We start from the raw sequence: 24,023 nt of genomic DNA, 5'->3' as shown, positions 1-24,023 counted from the left end.
TGTCTAGTCCAGCTGAAGCTGAGTCCTGGCCCAACTGAATGCTTGTAGGCAGGCATTGCAGCTACTGCTTTATCTCTGCAACCATGTTCCTGCTAACTCCAGAGCACTCACATCCACAATGGTGAGAACCTGAGGGGGGGGGGGGGGGGGGGGGGCGGGGGTTGTTGCTATTTGAGTGGAAAGTTTTGCAGCATGAAACTCAGAAGAGTCTGTCTTGTGGCCAGGAGATAGGTGAACACTTGACAGATCCCTGTGGAGGTAGGTCTGGCCTTGCTGACCGACAATTTCCATTTCCACTGAGTAGCAATAAAGACAGGGAAACCTTTTCATACTGACTGTTGGACGTTTTCATCAGTATTATCACCTGTGCTCACATGTTGATGACAATTAACTCTCCAGGGCATCCAAAGTGTAGTTGCTTGTGCCATTAACAATGCTTTTTGGCCATTTTGTAGGAACAGTTTCCGTAGGGGTAGTATATTCACTGCTTTAACTTGTACATTCTCATCTCAGAGGCAAATAGCTTTATGCCAAATAACATCCTGACATTGGGGGTGGTGGTGGTGGAAAGTGGTGTGGTCACCTGCTGTGTATGAGCAAGAGCTGTCTTTTCTTGTGTTCTTTTCGGAATGATCTCTTACTCCATCACTTCCCATTAGTGAGGAAGTCTATTATACTAACAGTCATGGCTGGATCCTCTATGTGGAGGAAATTACCAGTGGATGTATGTCATAAACTCACTGTAATTGTATGGCTTTTCTCTGTGATCATAGATGGGTTGCTCTTAGGCAGTCCTTCATTCAGAGATCCAAAGCTAGACTTGTCTGTAAAGAGAGTTTTAGCTTGCATTTTACTTCACGTTTGCAGCTAGGAGTATGTGTGAGGTCAGCCACGGTAATTTAGCTGTTAAATAGTAATTTGATTGATTTGTTTTGGCATCTGTAACAGCAATTAAAACAGAAGTCTGGCTAAATATGTGGAACAGTTTCTGAACATATACAAGTAAGGTCAAGTTTGGCAAGGTCGTGGTGAGATGCATGAATCTCAAAGCTTACAGCTAAATAGGTGGAAAGGGAACACTTAGAACAGCTCTGGACAGAAGTGTCAAAATTGTATATATTTGGAATAAATTTGACATAGGGAGAGGTGACAAGATGCCTGGTTATTAGGCTGAGGGTTGCATAGTATGACAATGATGAACGTTGGTTGTGACTATGAAAGAAAGTGTAGTTCCATTACCAGGAGGGACACAGATGTTTTTCTGTGAGATCAAGATAGACGCAGCCAAAACGGCAACTAAGGAATGTCAGGACAGAGTAGTTTGGAAAAAAAGATCCGAAGCTGTTTTAGCATACAGGTTTGACTGTTAGCTGGGTTAGTGCTGGCATGTGAGGCTGCAACAGGTAACGTGTGAGTGGAATGGGGACCTGTGGTGGAGGTTGCAGGGTGTTATAAAGGAAGCTTCAGGTGAGAAAGGAAGACAGCCTGTAGGATGCATTGAGGGAGCTAGGGCGGAGCAAGGGGAAAGGATCATGGTGGAGGGTAAGAACAGAGGGTAAAGCTGTGGCGTGAACAGCAGCATAAATAACTTTAAGGTTAATGTCATCAGTGTGTGGGGAGCAGAAATATCATTGGAGAGTTCTAGGATGGAGAAAAACCCCAACTGTTCTTTACTAGTTCCTTAATCTCAGTTTTGGATTACATTCATTTGGATTACATTCACTTTAGTGGTGACTGACCTTCCAGTGTTAGGCTTCTAGATTTAATGAGGTTCTGCATGCCTCTGCGCCGTAGCATCCAACGTACGTAATGTCAGTGGAAGAAGAAAGGTTGCAGACCACCGTGCCTGTAATATAACTTGGGTTTGTCTGTACTTTGTATTTAACAACAGAATAATAGGGTTCTGGCTTGTCCAAACAGGCAATACTAAATTGTAGGACAATATTGTTAAAAGTCTGTGGTGGTATAATATAATCTCTGAAGAATTTTACTTTCTCGTGCAGCAGGGTGTTTCCTTCTTTTCTGGATTGCTAATTGCATTCAGCTTTTTGGACTCCAAAGTAGTAGTTAATGAAAGGATCTGATGAGATGAAAGGCTGTGCAGCAACACGTGCCTATGAAGTGTTAGGAACTCCCGTTCTCAGTCTGATTGTTCTAAAAATATTTTGTTAATTTGTATTTGGCTTCCTTTGCCTTGCTGACGTTTGGGAGGGAGCAGTTAAGCTTTAAGCGGCATACAAAACAAATGCAGGACTTTATCACATCCCTTAACCTTTCCCAATTTGTAGCAACCCATCGCTCTTGAACAATGCTGTTCTAATCCCAGCGTAAGCCGTGAGCAATGAGCTGGAGGTGCAGAGCTCTCCCGGAGCCCCGTCACTGCTCCGTGGCCCTCGCTGCCCGTGGGGCCCTGTGGAGTGGTGCTGTGCCAGGGTGCTGGCGGTGCCGTCCGTGGTGCTGTGCCGGGGTGGTGCGGCTTTATTTTGATGAACAGCTGTGTGTTTGCTCTGTCATGCTGGAGTTATATTATTCTGCCAATGCAATGAAATGGATGGAGAAAAAAAAAAAAAAAGCTAATTTTTATCAAAATACCACGAGTTGCATTCTGGTTAGGATACTTGAACTAAGGGACGTAAGTACTGTATTCTTGTGGTAAGGACCCTTTGGAAATAATTGTAGAGATGCAGATTTCCCCAGGCTGGCAAAATCCTGCTGGGATTATTGATTTGCAAATGCGGGTCCTGGCTGCTGGTGAAATCCCCACACAGCCCAGGGTCACCAAAGAGTCCTGCGGCAGTGAGGGAGCTCCCAGCAGCTCCCTCCATTCACTCAGAGTTTGGCTCTGAATAATCCTGCCTGATAACATCAGCGGCTGAAAATAAAAAGCATTTGCACCTCTGAAGGTCCCTGCGTATGGAAAACACAGAACCAGACTGTAGTGAGAGGCTGCGTAATTAATACTTTTTTTATCTTTCAGCAGGGCTTGCCTGAGAGAGAGATGGTCTTTAAATGCTGTTCACATATGATAATCAGACCCTAGCTTCTCTACTAAGAGAAAAACCAAAACCAAACCAAACCCACAGAAACACCCCATGGCAAAGAAATAAGTATTTAAAATTGTTGTAAAGAAAAAAGAGGGGGGAAACTAGAAAAAATACAGGTTTGGTTTTTTTTTTTGAGGAAAAATTAGGACTTTTGTTGGCGAGACTGAAGCTGAGAACTTGTTTTCAGAAATGTTTGTTCTGTGTTGGCTGAAGTGTTCTGGAAGAAACTTTCAACAGGCAATCTGTAATACTTAAATAGTTAATAAAAAGGTTGTTTAAAATTCCTAATCTGAGATTAATAATCATTGATCTCATTTAGACTGTAATTTCAACTGTCAGGTTTTCGTTGAGATTATAGTGCAGTTCTCTGGAAGAGTTAAACCAAGCTGTCGGACAGGGCCGTGTGTGGATATCCACCATCGCAGTAGTGTACGCAACCGCCACGCAGCCTCCGACTTCTGCAGGGCTTGACGTAGGTGCAACGGTTCCGAGACCTGGTTTCAGTCCAACGTGATGATGTAAGGTGTTTGACTATCTGGTAAAATTGCAGTGCGGGGAGATTTTCTGTCATCCTGTCTTGCAGGTCACCTTCTGAAACTTTCCCGAGGTAGGGGGGTTTAGGTTTTCAAGGGCAAAATATTTGGGGATGTGCTGGTAGTTTCTCTTTACGTGGTCTCACAAAACCAGCAAGGCCCAGCCTGCTGACCTAAGCCTGCATCGGGAGGGGGAGCTGCAATTGCTTGAAGAAAGGAAAGTGAAAGCGAGTAATAAAAATAAGAGCTTTGTTTTAGATTGAAAACAAAAAAAAAATCCTAGAGGAATGTTCTGATGAAAAGATTTCTTTACTTGGCAGATAATTAGGATTTTGCTTTAAAAAGTGTATTTTACTTGGAGAGCTAAGAGGGTGATTGTTACAAACTTGCCGTCTGTCTTGCTAATTCTCTTGTGGGGACTGACTTTTCACTGTGATTTTTTTTAATTTGTTTTTGTTTCTTTGGGGGCTGTGGGGAGGGATTTTTTTTGTGGTGTGGGTTTGGGTTGTGTGTTTTTTAATCAACCTAAGATTTTGCTGCCACTGAAGCAATGCTTGTCTGTGCTAGCACAGGCAATGTTGCACTGCTGGGCTGAGCCTTGCATGTTTAGTCACAGTGAAAACTAAAGAGTGTGTGGTCTGATCAGTGGCCTGATCCAGCTTACACCATGTCCCTGTGATCACTGCAGCCAAGAGGAGGAGCAAGACCCTGCGTAAAGTGATGGCAATGACCTGAGGACACAGTTGGACAGCCAGTTTTGGCACTGCTGTGTCTTAGATGGCGTACAGTTTCACAACCAGTTTGGACCAAATAAAACGTGACTCTCGTTCTGTGTCAGACTACATGCCCTTTCTGTGCAGATGTGATTTAAGCTGTGTTTCTGCCCATACTTCTTGTTTTCCTCACCTGTCAAGATGGACGCACTGGGGATGTGATACAAGCGGTGTTTGATAGGCAGTTTTGAAACGCATGCAAGCTCTGAAAGTGTATTCCTCCCCAAATTTCTTCATCACATACTGCACAGATAAAATCTTTAATAATTTACATTGCTAGCTGGATGAAAGCAGGCCAAGTCTCAAAGAGGCAGAATTTGAGTAGGTTAAAAGTAGCTGTTGTTGTGTGCATTTTGGGGTTGTGTGGTTATTTTCTTTTTCCTAAAGAATGCAGAAACAGCTTTTACAGGCCATTTCTGATAATTTGTCGGTTGAAAATACTTGTGTTTGGGTCTTATTCACAGTTGGTGGATAAATCCAGGTTTTCTGTTTAGATTAGAGGGAGTTTATATCTTGATTGGAAGTTCTGCACTGAGATCTGACAGCAGATGCTGGCTTCTGAGAGAGAACAATTCCAGGGGGAAAAGTACTGTGTCCTGCAGCAGGATTTGATAGGGGTATTTTCCTTGTCTCTTACACCCAAGGCCCCAGCACAAGTTAAGTCTCCAGATGTTAATGCAAATTGTCTCCACCTTGTGTGGGCATTTGGAATGGCCTTAGCAGAGTGAGTGGTATGAAGATTGTCTACAACTTTGAATTGTTTCTTATAGGCAAAATGTCTAAGAAACTTAATGTTGCAGCTGTGCAGTGGAGCCTTCTCCATGGCAATTACAGAATGCAGTGCTCCTCTCTGGTAACAACTGTCTGTACGGCATGTAATAATACCTGTGTAGCAATAAAATGTATGTAGTATAATAAAATAACATCTTTGGTTTTATGTGAAAGTTGTGAGAAGCCACACAGTAATTCATGTATATCTGACAGTGTCTCGAGCTGATACCTACTCGATGCCTCAGGCACATACATTGTAGGCTGAAGCTACTGTGTGCTTGACTGTTCACTTGACTGTCTCATGAAACTGCTTACAAATTCTGTTAATTTGCCCATATAAACAAAACCATGTGTAGCTGATTTTTTGCACATGTGGAATTGAATACTTAACTTTCAAGATGCTCACAGTGATGACACGATCAGTGAACCATATGTAGTAACTTGGTGAATGAGCATTTTTAAGGGATGTTGCTGTGGGCAGGCTCTGCAGAGGAAAACTGTTCCATGTGCTAATCCTTGATAGCTGCCCGTTTCCTCGTGCCCAGTCTGACCCTGCCCTGGTGCACTTGAGGCCGTTCCCTCTGGTCCTGTCGCTTGTTACCTGGGAGCAGAGCCCGACCCCCCTGGCTGCAGCCCCCTTCCAGGGAGCTGTAGGGAGCGATCAGGGCCCCCCTGAGCCCCCTCCTCTCCAGGCTGAACCCCCCAGCTCCCCCAGCCGCCCCCCATCAGGCTCGTGCCCCTGCCCGGGTCCGGCCACGCTCCAGCACCTCAATGTCCTTCTCATAGTGAGGGGCCCAAAACTGGACCCAGGGTTCAAGGTGCAGCCTCACAGGGAGATGATCACTGCCCTGGTCCTGCTGGCCACGATGTTTCTGACACAGGCCAGGATGCCGTTGGCCTTCTTGGCCACCCGGGCACGCTGCCAGCTCACATTCAGCTGGCTGTCGACCAAGACCCCCAGGCCCCTTCTCCCCAGGCAGCTTTCCAGCCGCTCTCCCCCAGCCTGCAGCGCTGCAGGGGGCTGCTGTGACCCAAGGGCAGGACCCAGCACTGAGCCTCGTTGAACCTCACACAACTGGCCTTGGCCCGCATACAAGGTTGAGTCTACCTGCTCACCAGCTGACCTGCATGGGGAAGCTGGTGTTATTTTTGGTCTCTTCTGTGCCTCGTGCATCCTGGGCCTTCAGCTGGTCTGCTTGTTCTCCGGGGATTGCCCCTGTTGTGGGCACAGGAGAGCCTGCCTACCCTTCCATTACAGGAGGGGCTCTATGTGTGACTCATGCCTTCCCCATCCCACTTGGGAAGGAGTTGGTGCTGCTTCTGGATCACTTCTTTGCATAGGTAAGATATTTTTTTTTTCTCTCCTGGAGAAGTGGCTGTGTTGTCCCGCTGCTTAAGGTTAACTCAGAAAGTTTAGAACGGTCTGGTTATTTTGTGCAAGGTATACTTTGTATATGTTAAGCTGACAAGTTTAGGCTGTAATCAGAGAAGTACACAGCCATTCTTTGAGCAAGGGCAGTCTGGCACAGTTACGCTTTGAAGAAACAGTTAATAAGGATACTTTGAGGATGTTTCATATGCATTGCCAGCTTGGCAAGAAGGCTGAAGATCCATGTATCCTTAACTGAACTACTCTCATTATAATACTAAAAATCACACTCCTAGGTCAAAAAGACCCTTGCCCAGGTGAAGACCCCTCCCTGAGCATGCGTAATAGTAAAAATAGTTGTGTAACCATATTATAATAATATGTAAATTACTAACCGCTCATTGTAAAGAGGATGGATACTAACTCTGCAGTTTTTGTGTATAAATTTATTGTGGGAAGTCCCATCTGGTGGGCTTGCTTTGGGGAATATCACCTAGGCTCAAGCTTTGTGCAAACCTGAAATAAATAATGTCTTACTGTGTAAGTGTGTGAAAACTGACTTACTGCATACTGCGCCATGGTTCCGCTTTTCAAGTAACACCTCTGTGCCATTGTGTGTCTGTCGTCCCACCCTGACACTGTGACTGTTCCTTATTTGTTGCCCCATGCTATGCCTTTTCTGCACTTGGTGTATCAGCTGGAGCCTTTGGGTGACACCATAGGCAATAAATGGATTGTTACTTGCATATGCCAGGATGGAGACCAAACAGGATTTTATTTCTACAAGTAACGCTGTGCATTGTTACTTTTTCTTTTTTTTTTTTCTTTGGGTTATTTTTTTTCTCCTAAGAACCTAGGGAGTGGCTCTTCATGAGTGTATTCAGAGTTATTAACTTCATAAGGAGTAACTTTCATAATATTTTACATTGTATAGGTTGTTTTCCTCCTGGTGTTCAGCAGTATTGTGATTTTGCTTTGTATATGAGGACTAGAGGAGAACCATTATCTTGCACACTTCACTCTCTCTGCTTTTGTGGTCATTTGAATCTGAGACATTCAGCCTTTCAAGGTGGCAATCTTTTGCAAATTTTCTTGAGCTAAAGTGTATTGATGTGTGCCTTGTGTGCTTGCAGGTGGATGCCAAATGGAGTTTGTGGCTGGCTTCCATCTTGCTGAATTCTGGCAACAAATTCTAGCCTTTAAGAAAAGAATACCCAAGGCTGCCATCCTCTGACGTTAGGAATGCCTTTGTGTGTGCTGTTCTAAGATTGTTAGTTTGTGTGAGTTTCAATTAAAAAAGAGAGCTGTGAATTATTGCTTTTAAATGCACAACTTTACAAGTAAAGACACAGCTGTTGATGAATTTAGTTTGTGTGTGGCTATTGTGGATGGCAGAATTACAATCCAGTATTATGGATGTTTTCTTTTGATACAAATCTGGTGAGGTACATGCAAAATATGTACAGCCCTTGGGCTTTTGGCGGGTTGCCACCATGACTGTCAGTGATAGTGTGGGTGCTTCTGATCTCATCAAAAAAGTCTGAACTCCTCTAATGGTTCGTGTTCCCATGTCTGTGTCATATTGAGATGAAATGTAATCTTAAATTTCTTCACTAATTGGGCGTGCTCTTTTGTCTGGCGCAGTCTTTGCTCTGTATCAGGGTGGTGGCAAGAGACTAAATGCAATTTCCCAACAGCCTATACTGGTGTGGTGTGGTGTTTCATGTCTTCTTAACTCCTGGTTCTTCTCTCCCCTGCGGCTTGCTGCAGCAGTGATCTTGACAGGCCTGGGTATGGATCCCAGATTTCCCTTGCCCCCGTGTTGCTGTCAGGCCATAAAGGAATGATTTGGCAGGAGACAGATGGTTTTCTTAGGAAGAAAAGAGAAAGCAACTTATACATTCTGTAAAAGTGGAAAAGGTATTGGGGTTTTCAGGATAAATCCTTTAAAGTGTTGGGACTTTATGAACACAAACTGTAAGAATTCTATCAGTTTTTTTATCTAAAACAATTTGTTGTGCATCTGTATGTTAAGTTTGGTATCCTGATCAAGTATTATATCTGCCATATGATATGCTTATTATTGTTCATTTAGGCTTCTGAAAACAGTTTGATTCCTTCTTTGGAATCCAGAGCTGTCTTCAGCATATACTAGCCAGCTCTGAAGCTAGGTTCACTTTGTTTTCTGCACTTCACAGCAGATCTGTTTGAAATTTGTTAGCTGCCGCTTTAGAGGAGACTTTTGCATTGTGACTATGGCAAGTTTCAGGTTTTCTAGTTATATGCTTTTGTAGGAAAAAGCTAAAACCCAGTGATCTTCTTTTCAGTGTACATGAATGAAATTCACAGAGGCTGTATCCTGCTTCCAGCTCTGCAGAATCCAGGTCTGCACCCTTCCTCCGTAGGGAGGGTGGGATGGAGCGCTCGTATCCTGGGTGCCTGTGTTCTGATTGCCCTCCAGTAGCTACCGCAGTGGTCGTAGCACTGCTACAGGGCACCTTGAAGAGCTGCAGCCAAATAGTAGTAAAGATATACATGTCTAGAAAGGAGAATAAATTTTATGCTTTTTTTTGTTGGCTACTTTCTAATTTCCCTTTTTTTTTTTTTTTATCTGGAATAAATCCCAGTCCTCCCCTTTGGAAAATGTTTGTGAATTCAAACACCAGATGCTAACTGGGTATCTTATGGATCTTTAGACCCATAGCAACTTGCTAGGGAGTTATATTAAAGAGTGCTTTGTTCTTTACATTAAAATGTATATTTTCTTTCTAAACAAATAGTGAGTGGAAGAGACGTGCTTGCTGGTGTTGCTAGAGCCAGTTTTTGGTTCTTATGTATGTGTATTATTAATTGTTTTTTTTAAAAAAAGTCATTTTTTTTTAAGCAATGCAGACAGGACTTTTAAACTTATCCTCTGCAGTGTCTGCAGTTTGCTACTGGGATAACCTGAAAGTGAAATAGAGCAAAAGCCTGGCCGCAGCATTGCATGTGGCTTTCGTGTCTTCACTTAAGGGTACGGTGGGAATGCAGATGACTGTTAAAACCAGAGCACCATTTTGGAGCTGTGGCATCCCGGCACCTGCGGCAGCCCTGAGCGGGGCTGGTGCCTGGCGGGACCCTGGAGAGGGGCTTCCCAGCCCCACGTCCCGCAGCCGCCTTGTGAGCAGCATGCTCTCCAGGCTTACTTTTAACTGCTGATTTAACAGGCGCGCAGCAGATACAGCATACCCTGAGCAAAATGGCAACCAGCAAGGGATTGTGACACTTCTTCCAAGGCTCTGGCAGGAGTTCAGCTGTCTAAACAGTGTTCAGCCAGCGCTGGGTAACAGCAAGGGCAGAGAGCAGACTTTGCCTGATCCCACCTGAAATGTTCTCTTCTCTTGTCTGAGAGCAGGGATTAAGGACTTGACATGGTTTTAGTATAGTGAAGAGTTATATTTTGTCATCTCTAATTTTTAGAGTGGATGCACTTGCTCTCAAATAATTTTTGAAGGAAAACAAATATTTTGCAAATACCAGAGGCTCCTTCCCAGCTCCTCGCCTCCTCCGGTCTCTCAACCCCAGCAAACCCAGTTGAGGTGGTGTAACTGGGCTGTGCCATGCTGAGGGCTGTGTGGGCGGCTTGCCAAAAGCCCGAGAGCTGTATCGCATCTGCACATACACAGCACAGGATTTTAATTGGTGATAAGTAGGTGCAGGGTGGGGTTTTTTATAGGCTGTTGTAAATATTCACATCCCTACTCGGCAAAAGCAGACAAAATATTCTTTGAGGCTTTTGGGAAAATGAATGTCTACAGGAACAAAGTTTCATAGAAGCAGGATTTAAATTCATAGCATTTGCCGCCTTTTTGTCGGAGAGGACCATGCATGCAGTGAAACGCATGAAGTCTGTTAATAGTCTGGTTTGGTTGTTTGCATTTATAATAGCAACAGTCTATTCATAAATGTTACCCTACCACAGAAGCTTGCACAAATACTTGCTTGCTAACGTGGGACTGAATACAGGTCATGCAGCAGGCCTTTCTGTAGGCACTGGGCAAGCCGTTTCTGGCCCGTGGGACCAGGATCCAGGCCGGAGCAGCCTCTGACCCAGCTCCCGCCGGCGCTTGCGGGCTGCGTCACCGCAGGTGCCTTCGCTTTGGTGTGCACATCTCCCTGGCAGCTGTGAAGCAGGGGAAGGATGCCAGCCTTTTTTTGTGTTAGGCACTTAAATGCATTTAACAAAAAAATTGGTGTAATTTCAGGTGCTTTACTCAATGAAGTCATCCTTGGGTTTTGTTGAAGAGGAGCTCTGAACAGCGTTTTGGAAGAAGGATCAGGAATGACTGTTACGGTGGTTTTGTGGCTTTTTTCCTTACTTGATCCCTTTGGTGAGGACTGGTAAAAATCCTCGTACCTGGTGAACTGCTGTCTGTCTCAGCTCATGCTGGCTTTGACCTGACATGCAGATGTGGGCTGGAGATGTGAAAGCATGTAGAATTAGAGGATGGGGACCCGATTTTAGTACCCCAAGTGTGTTACAGTTCCCCTTCTTGAGGTGGTAAGTAGGCACTGTGGGCCAGCTCCCATGGGAGGTTGTTTGCCTCTCAGGGGGCTGCAGTTTGGATTACTGTCCTCTTCCTCCCACTGAGAAATACAGGGCAGATGTGTGTGTCTAAATATATTTATTTAAATTTTTTTGTGTGTGAATTGAAGTAGGTTTAGGAGAAAACAAATAGGTACATGCAGCTTACAGGAAGCAAGACAACAGTACAGAAACCAGGAAGGCTCTGCATCTTCAATTCCTCTGCTCTAGCTAGCTCGCATGTCTTGTGTGCGGCTGCCTTTCCTGGCAGGACTGACCTCCTTGCAGGTTCCTCCTGCTCTCCCTCCTTCAGCCACGCTTAACAGGAGGAAGGGCTGAAATGGCCGAGGGTGCGGGGACTTGCAGGTGGTGGATGGCTGGGAGGAGGGAGGGAGCCCCAGTGAGGGGTGGTCTCCCAGCTGACCAGCGGTGTGATGGTTCCCCACCAGCAGAAAAGAATCCTGTTGCTTTTTAATTGTGCGTGGAGGACACAGCCACGAATTACAGATCTGTAGAAAAACAGGCGACTGCTCGGCATGTCAGCAGCATGCTGCTGTTTAATGCCTTAACCCACTCTGTCTTGTTAAATTAATTTTTTCTCTCTTGTAAGGCCCTTGTCCCTTGCGCTCGATGTCCCCGCTGTCTGAAGGGCTCCCTGGGTGGACCGGCCGGTCCCTGCCAGGCTCACCCCAAGCGCTCCCCCTGCTCCCCCCTGCCCAGCTGCCTCCAGGGCGGCTGCTGGCCCAGCTCCTCCGCGGCTGCAGGCCGGCATCATTAAAATCAAAGTTTTCTGCCTCTGCTCTTTGAACCATTGATGTGTTGAAAGAAAGAGGGCATGTCTCATGAGCCACCTTTGTCTAGACTTGCAGAGAGTTATCCGGGTGTAATACCGAGGAAAATGCTGGTGTAAGCTGTTCAGCCAAAGAAAGTGCGTGTGGTGGCTGAGTGGCTGAGGAGGAGGATGGTACCGCTCTCATGCCCTGCACGCACCCCCCTTTGGAGCAACAGATCCATTTGAGCTGATCCGGAGCATTAGGCAACTAATCATTCCCTGGGATAGCTTGCTTCTGCTTTGAACTTCCTGTATCGGATTGCTCAATGATCGTGCTATGTATAACTTCATTTCATCATGTTTCCAGTATAATTGTTGAAAGTTAAATATTGGCATGCGTTAAGAGTGGATTGATGTGTATTAAGAATGAGGAAGGCAAAGCTACTTGGTGAGTGGATGTTTGAAAGTAAGAGTTTCATTCCTGGAGACTAAGTGGTGGGCGCTGCCTGATCCTTTCTGTAAGGATGACAGCTCTGAATAGTTGGGTTCAGAATCTTTTCATCATTTTAACTGATGATGAAGAATTACTGAAATGTTTCTCATGTTCTGCAAAACAAATCCGTGTCAGGAAATACAGAAGTAAATGGCTTGGCTTTCGTCACCAAGCACTTAAGCAGCCTGCTAATGATTTGAAGAGGCAGCAACAGAAAATACGTGAAAGAAAAATGGCAATATAAATTTTATTTTCAAGTTTCATCTGCTTCACTAAAATTAAATCTGAAAAACGAAGACAAATGCTTACATGTGAGAAGAATGGTAATGACTCAGTACTTTAGTCAAGGAGAGTAATGTTGTTTTGAACATACTACTTGCTGCTGCTTTTGACTGAAATTTTATGGCTTGTGATTAGGCCAGAGAGTCTCTGTAGGAACCAAGTAGCACAGGACAGACGAGCCCTTCAGAGTCATCCAGCCCTACTTGTTGGGTTAAATCCCAATGAAGATTGATTGTAGTTAATCTATTCCTTGGTCATATTAATCACTTAAATGCAGAGTTTAAGAAACAGCAGAAAAGTTTCTTTTCAGAAGCATGTTAAACAAGAATTATTTCACAGTAAAGAGTGGAGCTCTTATTTTCTTGTAAAGACCAAGTACCCTGGAAAAGGTACACAAGAGAATTCACTCCTCTATTTACTCTTTTAGAGGGAGCATGTGCCTCTGCTGTGAGCCTGAGTTTTCACACAAGATGTTGTTGCCTGTCTTCAACAGCAGGGAAAGGAAGCTGGGCCAGTGAAAGGAAAACCCTTGGAAAAGCAGCTTAAACTGGGAAATTACTCTTCTGAGACTGGTGTCTCCCTTAAATACATCTTGTTCTTGCCATCTAGCAATGGTTTCTGCTGGTTAAAGAAAGTTATTCACGGTTTTCTGGCTGAGATCTTTTCTGTTTCCCCACAAAGCCCAAATAACACACAGGTTTACAGACATTTTCAGTTCACAATAATTTAACTTTTTAATACCTGGTTGGAAGAATGTATCTTCTATTTTACATGCCTGCTTGGTACTGAAGGGGTTCGTGTTTTCCTACTAGCATATACTACTTCTATACATGCACTGTAGTTGCAAGTGATGTTTCTATGACTCTTAAAAAAAAAAAGAAGTCATTTAAGAAATTGTAGTAAACTATGAATTTTATAAATGGAGGCGATGACTTGGGGAAACAAGACACATTAAAAAGGAGCCCTATCAACCTTGGTTGTCCTGCGTTTCATATAAGGAATTGATGAAAACCATTGCTAAACACTGATTTTGGGATGGTTACGCTTTAAGACATTAGTAAAAGCGTATTCAGTTCTCCTGTCTCTTCTCTTTCTGCAGCTCTGCAATGGTAGATGGAGTTATGATTCTTCCTGTGCTGATTGTGATGGCCTTTCCCTCCTCGAGTTGGCAAGGTGAGTGACGTGCATGGGGATGCGGTAGCTGTTGGCTGCTGGAGGAGCTGGGCTGGCATGGCGCTCAGCCGGTGGTGCCGCCTGGCACTGTGCCACAGCACCCTGCACGCTTCACAAGCTGACAGCATGGGCAGGTTCCTCTCAGGAATGAGATGCTGCTTTTCCATTTCAAGTTGCTTCAAAGGATATTCGTTGCCCATTTCTGTAGAAAATTTATAGGGTGTGCGATTGGCATAGGTCTTCCCAGGGCCTGGGGAGGGAAATGGGGAACCTCATTTCAATGGCAAAATTTTGAGCTATATAATGAGGAAATCTTTCTAGCCCATGGGCTGAGCTGCAGTTGTGTTGCTTGCATTCTTGAAAAGAAAGTCGTTTGTTTGGGTTTTTTCCTCTGGGAAGGCTCTTAGGAGTATTTACTATGGTGTTTGATAACTTTTCCATGATTACACCAGTAAAATCTTTGGATATGGAAAATGACTTTTTTGTAAGTAATTTACACTGTTGTGTGCACATAAAGGTTTTATGACATGTAGTCCGTTTAAGATTTGCCTCAGCAAAAATGGGAGAAGGGTATTCCCTTGGGCATTCCCTCTCCATGGTATTCCTGCCATGGAGAGGCAGGAATGGTTCATTTGAAGGTCTCCCAGATGTTTTGGTAGATGACCTTCTGAAAGATGCCTACTTGCTACTTCACAAACAGCCTTTTAAAAATGTTGAATAAAGGTTTTCTGTGAGTAACTTGGTTTTCTCAGTTTTAAGTGACTCGGGAGGTGTATCTAGTGTTTGTCATGGCATATCTATGCTCTCTTGTATTTACCTTGTGAAACCTTTCTGAACTAATCTGCTGAAATGCATTCATTTTTAAATGTTGATGCAGATGATAAAAGGCAGAGTATATTAAATGGACTTAGAATGGGTGGTGGAAGGTAACGATTAAAAATGCACTGAAGTCTAGTGGTTGACTTTATGTCTATGAACAGAAAATTGAGACAAAATTTTAAAAGGGAGGAAGGTTGGATGAATGTGGAAATACATTAAACTACTAGTGTTACTGATACAATATTATCTTGAAATAAGGTTTGGTAGTAGTAATCACCCTGTACCTTATTATCGCTCTTCAAGTGCAGCTGACTGCTTCTCAGAAATGTTCTTTCAGCTTTGAGCTGCTTGTTTTAAAAATCTTAAACCACCTGCCTTTCACATCCTTAACGCAAAGAGCAGTAGATGGAGAAGAGGAACACCTGGGAAAGGTGCATGTTGAAGTCTGAAGCTCTGGCTCGTTTATCTCATTCAATATGCGGAATCAGACACTTTCACTGCTGGTGTAGCGCAACCTATAGAGCAGCAGCATCAACCCACCCTGCCCTTCCAAAGTACCCTGCAGGGGTTCAGATCTTACCTATTTGACCTGACTCCGGGTAAAAAAAAAAGACAGTAGGTTCTAGGGCTTAAGGATTATCTCTTTGTTAAAAAGATGCCAATAAATGATCAGAAAGAGAAGAGTTGCCAAATCCATGCCAGGATGTTTTCTTTCTTTTCCTGGCCATCTGGGATGCTAAGATTGGAGGTGCAGGATGGTTCCTCATCTGGGAGCGAAGGCAGAGCTGGACCAGGTGTGCTGCTGGAAGGGGCTTTGGACAGGGTTTGTGTGTGGGTGGGAGTGTGTGAGCTGTGCAGGGAGGGAGATGTGCAGATGTTGTGCCCTTGCTATCTGTCCACCTGTGGCAACTGGACATCCCCAAAGAATGTTTTCCTGTTCACACTGTGGAGCTGCCCTGCCCAGGGAGAGCTTGTCCAGTACTAATTTTTAAAGAACTCTGTGTTTGGGCCTGCATTTCTCTCCCATGGTGATAGAGCTCCTGTGAAAGACTTTGTAGAAGAGGCATGCCAATCTTGCTTTGCTTTTCTTGCTTTATTACTTCCCTTTTCCCCTCATACTTCCTATGATGAGTTTTCTTTTTCTGTGAGCAATTACTTGTCTAATGCACACAAACAATACTGCTCTTCTCCCTTTTCATGTTTGCTAGCAGTAGTGCTGTTCAGTTTCCTTTGGAAATAGTTTCCTACTTCTGAGCTGGTTGTAGAGGAGTGTCTGGGGAGGCAGAAATACCTAGTGGACCTATCGGCAAATTTTCATTTATGTCTCTTCATCTAGTTTTTGGCTTCCTCGCCAATCAGGTCCGTAGTAGCAGTGGGAGAGCTCGCTGCTTTGTTCCTTCCGTGCCTGAGTGCTTGGTGCTCACGAGCCAGCAGCCTGCACTAGGGCTGAGGTGGTGAGCCCAGAAGTGCAGACCTCTGGAGACATTTTCAAGGGAGATCCTGTGAGGGATTGGAAGTTAATCCTCTGCCACCTGCCACTAGGCCATGGAGGTGGGTCTGTTGCACCCTGAGCAGCATGCTTTTCCATGTGCTTTTTCTGATTTTTTAGAAAGTTGATGTTTTGGGGGAGAACAGGTATTTTGTCTTCCCTTGGCACAAAGTAACAACAAAAAAAGTGCAAAGCTTTAAGACTTTCCCCCCCTGCCTTCCATGTATTTTATCACAGATCAGTCCATTTCCTTTCACTGGGATTTGGACCAGATTTGGTTTTTGTGTTTTAGGGTGGTTTTTTTTTTTTGGGGGGGGGGATGTGTTTGCATTTTTGATGAGTGAAAAAAATGCCTGGACCTATCTTTGGGTAGTGTTCAGGGGCAGACTGACTATTTCTGCATTGCCACTAGGCTTCAAAAGATGAGATTAAACATGATTTTTTTTAAAAAAGAAAAAAAACCCACCACAACGCAACCCAAAAAACCAAACACTGTGTAGAATTTTAAGTGCAGAAACATGTCTCTTCCCTATTTGAGTGTCCTGAAAATCCTTTTATTCTAAAGGTTTATTGCAGTGCTTTACTACTTGTTTTACTTCTTTATTAGCCCTGTAAAGTGAGGAAAGAGGCTTTTTGTCATTTCCCAAGAAGCTAAACCCTGATGAAGGCAGAGTGTTTCCTAAATAATGTAATGCCTATGCTTAGGACTGTGAGTTTTTTCACTTGCTAATAGCTGTGCAAAATGCAGTTTCCTGATACCTGTGGCTGTGTTAGGAGCATGAAATGCTGCTGATGCTTCTGCCCTCTCTGGTGATGGGGGAAGGTGCCCAGGCAGCGTGCTGCCGCGGCTTCCCTGCCAAAGGCAGCCTCATTCCTTTTGCAGGAATTGTCAGGCTGGAAAGGGTCCTGTGTTGCACCACGACCAGGAAGAGTTTGGGAGCTACTGAAACTCCAGAAACTACTGTCTGCCTGTGGGAAGCTGGCTCTGGGGACAGCCTAACCTGCTCTCCAGCAGCTGGGCTGGGGCAGGCTGCCCTTCTGCAGAGCTGGGCTCCTCTGCCTGGCCTTAGGGCTTTCTAACTGGCCATCAGCGCCCATAGCACTTGTGATTTTTCTGGTTTAGGGTTTTTCTGTAATACGGAGAACAATAATAAGGCTAAACAGTAGTTTCTTAGTGCTGGAAAATTCAAAGGCTTTTGTTAAATTGATAAATCCTATATAAAATTATTACAGACTGCCCAGGGATGTGGTTGAATCACCATCCCTGGAGGTATTTAAAAGATGTGTAGATGTGGCACTTGGGGACGTGGTTTTGTCGTGGGCTTGGCAGTGTTAGGTTTGTGGTTGGATGCAATGATGTTGAGGGTCTTTTCCAACTTAAATGATTCTGTGATTATTATTATGGCTGTTATGTGGTTCTTGTTACTGAATGCATTGAGAAAGAAAAAATAAACCTGAATGGAGCAGTCATCTCTGCAAGTGTACTTCTGTTTCCCTGAAGTGGCTAAGAATCATAAAGGGAAACTAACTACCAAAAAAGCGCTGTCTAAAGAGATTTTAACTTTTTCAATTGTGCTTTCCTTCATCTTTAGTTCATTATGATATGAAGCCCTAGCAGACCCCACCTCTTCCCCCAGTCCTAGTCATTTAAAAGCAAAAAGAATATTGCTGCTTTTATTTATTTCGGCCTTTGAGCATGAAGTCCCTTTCATCCTACTAGAGATTTCAGCAGTTTTCTGAAGAAAGCTTTGCCTGTGAATGGTAACCTTTCTGGTTTGATTTCAAGGTTTTCCATTTGAAGGAGTGATCCCGCTCAGCAGGTGGTCGCACTCAAAGCCTAGCCACAAGCCTCTACAGGGGATAACAACCGTGGCACAGCTCCGAGCGGCCTCGGGTTGGGAAGCCGGATCCCAGTGGCTCTGACGGCAGGGATCGGCTGCGCGTGCCTGAGGTTAGCCGATGACTGCAGTGTCTGTGCATGTTCAGTATGTGACCATGGAGGCACGGCACCTTCCTGCTGCACAGCTGTGGGCTGGGCTGGAGGAGAGATCCCGGCAGATACCCTCTACCTGCTCATTTTGGGACTGAAGGTGTCACTCCTGTTTGCTTTGCCTCACTCTTTGATAAAGACGAATCAAGTAGATGGAGTAGTTCCACTTGAACTTATGCCATGATAAAATCATGTCTTGGTGGGTGAAGGACTAGTTTGTTTAAGGCTTGTTTACCTCTGTCTATCCTTGGTCACCTGGCTTTTTTTCCAGCTGCATACTAAGATAAGAGGTCTCGTGGTAGGTTATTCCTCTGAACACTTGCTCGCGTGCACGAGCTAAATACGTATTAAATCTGTGTAGTAAGATGTACTAGTCTTTACCTGCAAGGTGAAATTTAGTCCTGTGAGGAGCAGGGTGTTGGAATCTATGATCCTTATGGGTCCCTTCCAACCTGAGATATTCTGTGAAATTCTGAAAGGAAGAGTATGCAGTGGTGGGGCATTGCTGGAAGGAAATGATTTGTTGCTGTTAAAGCCGTTCTTTAAAAGGTACATGTAATATAATTAGATACCGTGTCTTTAGAAAGAAAACTGAGACTCTTGGTAGTACATGTTTTTACTCTTTTTATGCTTTTAAAAATTATTTAAATATTTGCTGACCACATTACATAGTTTACATAGGCATTTTTTTCAAGTCAAAGTTCACTGAAGGCCCTGTGTTGCTGCAGTGTCAATAGGAAAAGTTGGCCAAGTGCCTATTATACTAGGTGTTTTGATGGAAAACTTTGATGTTTCTTGTAAACATGAAAGGATCACTTCAAAGTTAAGATGTGTTACCAAAAATACATGTAGTGTATTTCACCTTGGAGAGAAGAAGTTTTGTATTTTCCCAAACAGTATAACAATGTTTACAGTCCAGGAATTGGGTATAAGATACAAAATAAAACTGCCTAGATTGGTTGTGTGAAACAAACTTCACATAGAAGTAAATAATTTGTCTTTGTTTGCATCTGTACCTTTCCATCATTGACCTTTGCAGGCTGGTGTCCTGGGGATTGAGGTGGGGATGGCCAGGGCTGTGTGCCTGGGCACCGCATGCAGCACCACATGCCCTCTGCAGCCACCAAGAGGGTTAGATGCTGCGCCTTCCCATTCCTCACTGAAACGTAGAGTGTCTTGCTTCTCGTTCTGTTGAAATACCTCAATAATTAGAGTAGGCGCTCTTAATTGTTGGCTTTCACAAAGTGAATAAGCAAACAAAATAAAGGAGCTTCAATTTTGATGCTTTCATAATAATGGGCTAATAAACTAGTTAATGAGAACTTAATGCAAATCTCTGTATCTGTGTGGTAAGTCATATTTTTTTTGTGTGTGTATGTATGCACAATATATATAGGCCAGAAACGCAGCAATGAGTCTCAGTATTACGAAACAAAAATATATGCCATGAACGTGTTTAGGTAATGGAAGTATTTTTAAACTTGGCTCCATGCCTGCGTGTGTTGCCAGACTGCTACATGCATAGTTGGCCTGACGGCGTTCCATGCCCGGAGCTGTTGTCAAGTAGGTACTTACCTCTGAGTGTGGGTTTGGGGGACTTGATCTGCTTCAGCCATAACCTCTTGATCACAGCTGGCCTGTGGCGTTTGCTGCTCACGTCTGTCCCACAGACTAGCTTGCACAGCCATGCTCAGGAGCGCTGTGGAGGCGTATCACCCAGTCCAGCTCTGCCTCTGCTGTGGCTTCGCTGTAGGCTGGCAAACTGTGCTTTTGGGGGAAATACGGCTATGGAGTACCCGGCCCTCCCCGGCTGGCTCGTTTGTGGCCTTCATGGGTACAGTGCAGTGCTTGGCTTGTGCGCGTTCACTGAAGCATCGCCCCGTCTGTCTGCTCTCAGGCTTCAGACCTGCAGCTCTGTTATAGCTGGTGGCCTGCAGAGGTGGGAATGGAGGACACGGCTGGTGCTTTGGCTGGTTCTGCAGCCTGAATAAGCCTTGTGTGTACCAAGGAGCTGGAAAAACAACTAAGAATGGAGCAGCTGGGGCGTAAGGGATAGTAACAGTCATGAAGGAGGGTATCTCCGTTTCCAGCCAGGGAGTTCCTCACCAGAGATGTTTCATTTTGTACAGCAGATAATCAATCTGTATTGGTCCATGGATACATCAGGATCTGCAGCAGTTTACATGTATGCAGTCAGGGTTACTCTGTCTTCATGCTCTATTAAAGGAATCCACAGCCTATGTGTCATGTCAGATCGCTCACCCTGCGTTCAGACTACAGCAGTCTTTTCAGAAGACAGGTAGCATGTTTGGAGTTGTAGTGTCCTAGTTCATTGCTTGTAAGGGATGTCAAGTTTGCTCTGCATGGGCTGATGAACTGCCCTGTGGCTGTGCAGTCGCTTCCTGGCCTTTTTGGGGGGGATTGCAGAGCTCCCCAAAGAGGTGGCATGTGAGCGGAGGTGGTTTTCTGCCAGAACTGCTCCTCTGGCTTGTGTGAGGTTTGCTCAGTCTTGAAGGGTCCATGAGTCAAGAGAAGAGGGGGGAGCGTTAGGCTGGGTCAGGCTGCATGCCAGATGAATTTTCCTCGTGGACTTAGTACCGCTGTCAGATGGTGGGTTGGCTGTCCTACTCTGTACAGCAGCTGTTTCTGCTGTTACTTAATAGCTGCAATGGCAGTCCCTGCAGCCTGCAAACCTCAGCTCTGTCCTCGCAGACAAGTGTTTGTCTGACAGCAGAAACATCTTGCTCACTGGGAGGTACTGAAATCCTTGCTGCCTGAGGGCTGTGTGGGGAAGGCTGTCCTTACCAAAGGTATGGAGCTTGTACTCTTTCAGGCAGGTCGTGACCATGGTCTGGGAGTTAAGTCCCTTGATGGTCTCTGGCTTTGAATGCCTTCGGCAGTTCCAGCCAGACGAACCAAGATTAAGGGCTTGTGTGTTACAATACCAGTTGTGTTTTACTGCTGCTGTTGTGGGAGGAAGAAAAGGAACACAACTTTTATTATAGGAATGTTTGGCATGACTTTTTTTTAAAAAAAAAAAAGTTCCACAAAACTAGCAAAGTTATTACTTGGTATGTGTATGGCTGGGATTGTGTGTGCCAGTACTGTGACAGACACTGTCCAGTTTCAGGATTCTTTCCTTAATTTAGTTTTTGTAAGCAGTTCAGAAATGGAAAATTGTGTTTGTGAATTTGTTCGCTGTGGGAGGAGGAGGGGAGGAAAACAAAAGGGGGAAACAGAGTTACGTTCCCAATGGGCAGACTCTAATGATAGGCTTGAAAAAGGCCAACACATGGTATGTTCAGCTGCTGTTGTAGGAGCATCCACTGTATTTGTGGCTGGAAACTTCTCCTGTGTTAAAACTGAAAAAGAGAATGTAGGCATGATTTAAGTTGGCATAAATACGTGTATGTGTGTGCACAGGATGCATGTAACAGAGACCGGTGACTTATTCTGTCCTTCACAGCTGTGTCTCTTTTCTCAGCCATCTGTGAGTGCACATGGCTGTTTACTACCATGGGCACCTGTGTCTTCCAGGAAACTGAAGAGCTTCCAGTGTCCTCCATTAGCTAGTCAAGTGGCGTCCTCTCCTGTGGAGACCGGAGCGACCCTGTGCTGTGTGTTTAAAGGCATGTGCTCTTCCTGAAAGCGGCAGTGTGTGCGGTTCTGGGCAGAGTGTGGGGTTTTTCCCAGCTAGGGAATCTCTGGACACTTCGTGAGGATGCTTAGTTTAGTTTCCTACTGTATATATTCTCTTAAAATTCTTACTTTTACTTAGCGAAAGCACCTGGAGTTGGAAGGTAGGGGGTGTACCTGCTGACAGTGTGTGTGGCTTCTCACTTTACCTTTTATCTCCAGTGGTTACTCAGACTTGCAAGGTACTTCTCAAAGGCTTGCCTTCCTGGGACAAGTAGGTCCAGATGTACTTATCAAGCAAGCTAGTTAGACCCGCTAAATCCTGTGTAGCTGTGTCCACTGCAAATTTAAATGGTGCTAATGCAGTTTAGTTAGTCATTGCCAGAATGCTTGAGAATAACTATTTCCATATAGAAATATAATGTGGTTTAGCAGATCTGTTTAAATTTACTGTTTGTTAGGTTTTTTTCCTCCCTGCTGAGTGTCCCTGTAGAGGTGACGCCCCTGTGTTGTCTACCTGCAGTAGTGTATGTGCAAGAGGTGATGTAAAATGTCACTGAACTCTGGAAATTTGAGTACCTGGAGCGGGCAGATATGATTGGTATTTCTTTGATAGTGAAAGCTCATATCTTTGTCTTGCTAAAACAGCTAAATTAGTATCGTTAGCTCCTGCTTGGTGGTTCTTCAGCACTAACTGCAAGTATTATTTCTTCCCTTAAACAGAAGGCATATTGTCTAATGATTTAATTAGCTCTATATAACTGAAGCTATTGAGAGTATTTTTTTCCTCAACTTTCCCCTTTTACAGATGATGAACTGAAGCTAAATATGGTCCACTATGAATGTGTGTGTGAAGGCATGTCCTGTGGGAATGGAGATCGTTGCCAAGGCCAGCAATGTTTTGCTTCCCTGAGCATTAACGATGGTGCTAAGGTTTACCAGAAAGGCTGTTTCCAAGTCTACGAACAAGGGAAAATGACATGCAAAACACCTCCGTCTCCTGACCAAGCTGTTGAGTGCTGCCAGGGATACCTGTGCAACATGAATATTACTGCACAGTTGCCTTCTTCTAAAGGTGAGAGGTTAATTAATAAGTAGTGCATGTTGAGAAAGGGAAGAGGGTTCGGCTTTCATCTGATGTGATGGAAGTGAGATGGCTTCAGTGGTAGCGAAAGTAAGGGTTTCATGAATGCAGTGAGGCCCTCTCTGCTCTGTTCCCCACCCTGGTGCCCGCTGGCACACATCTGATGTCCACAGGTTGAATGATCTGTATTGCTGGATGAATGATAGGGGTTACAGTGTGCAGTCAGGGTTGGGATTGAGTTACTGCCTGTGAGTGAATTGCTCAATCACTGTTCTGAAGGGGTGGGTTGTTCTGATAGCTCTGCAGGGAGTTGTTCCTGTAGCATCTTTTGTGTAAGCGCACACTCATAGCTCTGGCTGTCTCACAGCCTCTTTCAGACTAGGTGGCTGCCAAGTTAAATGTTTGTGTCAGTGCTACTCATTTTAAAGACTTTTGCTGGGAATTAAAAAAAAATTTTTTTCTTTTTTTTTTCCTCCCCTTTCCCCCTCCTCTCTCAGGGCAAACCTTTCAAGGAGAAGCTGCAGGTTACAGCATGGAAACACTAATCATTGTTATACTAGCCCCTGTGATAGTGTTGGTAGTTTTTTCTGCAGTAGCTGTGCTGATCATCCGGAGAATACAGAAGAACCATATGGAGAGGCTCAATTCTAGAGATGCAGAATATGGCACAATTGAGGGACTCATTGCATCAAATGTTGGAGACAGCACGTTGGCAGTAAGTAACCTGCACGCATGGTGAAAATTTGTGCGATCTTTCTTTGCTTCTGAACTCCCCTCTCGTACCCTCCAGGCATGGCCACATCAATAACAGGACCTGTGGCTGCCAGGGGATGCCACTTAGATTTAGGACTTTGGTGATCACGTTCCTGTGCTTGCAAAGTTGTAGTTTAAATGAAACTTAACCAAAAGATAGCTTTTGCAAGTATAGATCCTTTGACCTGGAGAATTGGTATAAACTGTAGTCAAACTGTTTATGTTCCTAGAAGCGATGTCTAAACAGCAACAAAGAGTATGCCTGATTGTTGGTAGCCTGAAAGTGATACAAAAGGTATAAAAATGTACTACATCTTTTATAACAAAAGACAGCCTGGAAGGTTAGAAAAGATGTGATTGCTAGAGGAAGAAGAAAATACAGGTATCTTTTAACTTTTTAAAACTTGAAAAGTGACTCCCATGATCTTAGTAGAAGGGCTCTCAGATGACTAGAAAATCAGTGAAATGCTGTTGACAG

The 24,023-nt window shown here is 44.4% G+C and overlaps 1 protein-coding gene across 2 annotated transcripts in view; it reads left to right on the top strand.

Annotated features, from left to right (window-relative positions):
• ACVR1 (activin A receptor type 1) overlaps positions 1-24,023 on the top strand; it is a 68,105-nt gene that overhangs the window by 20,721 nt on the left and 23,361 nt on the right. For both annotated transcript variants that reach the window (XM_055718359.1, XM_055718358.1), the window contains exons 2-4: positions 13,701-13,774; positions 22,517-22,783; positions 23,290-23,507. In XM_055718359.1, the coding sequence (XP_055574334.1) occupies positions 13,701-13,774; positions 22,517-22,783; positions 23,290-23,507 (559 nt within the window). The remainder of the gene's footprint in view (positions 1-13,700; positions 13,775-22,516; positions 22,784-23,289; positions 23,508-24,023) is intronic.

The sequence above is a fragment of the Falco cherrug genome, chromosome 8, assembly GCF_023634085.1.
Source record: "Falco cherrug isolate bFalChe1 chromosome 8, bFalChe1.pri, whole genome shotgun sequence".
Lineage (NCBI taxonomy): Eukaryota > Metazoa > Chordata > Aves > Falconiformes > Falconidae > Falco > Falco cherrug.
The sequence above is the reverse complement of the archived record's forward strand: the minus strand, read 5'-3'. Positions and strand labels throughout refer to the sequence as shown.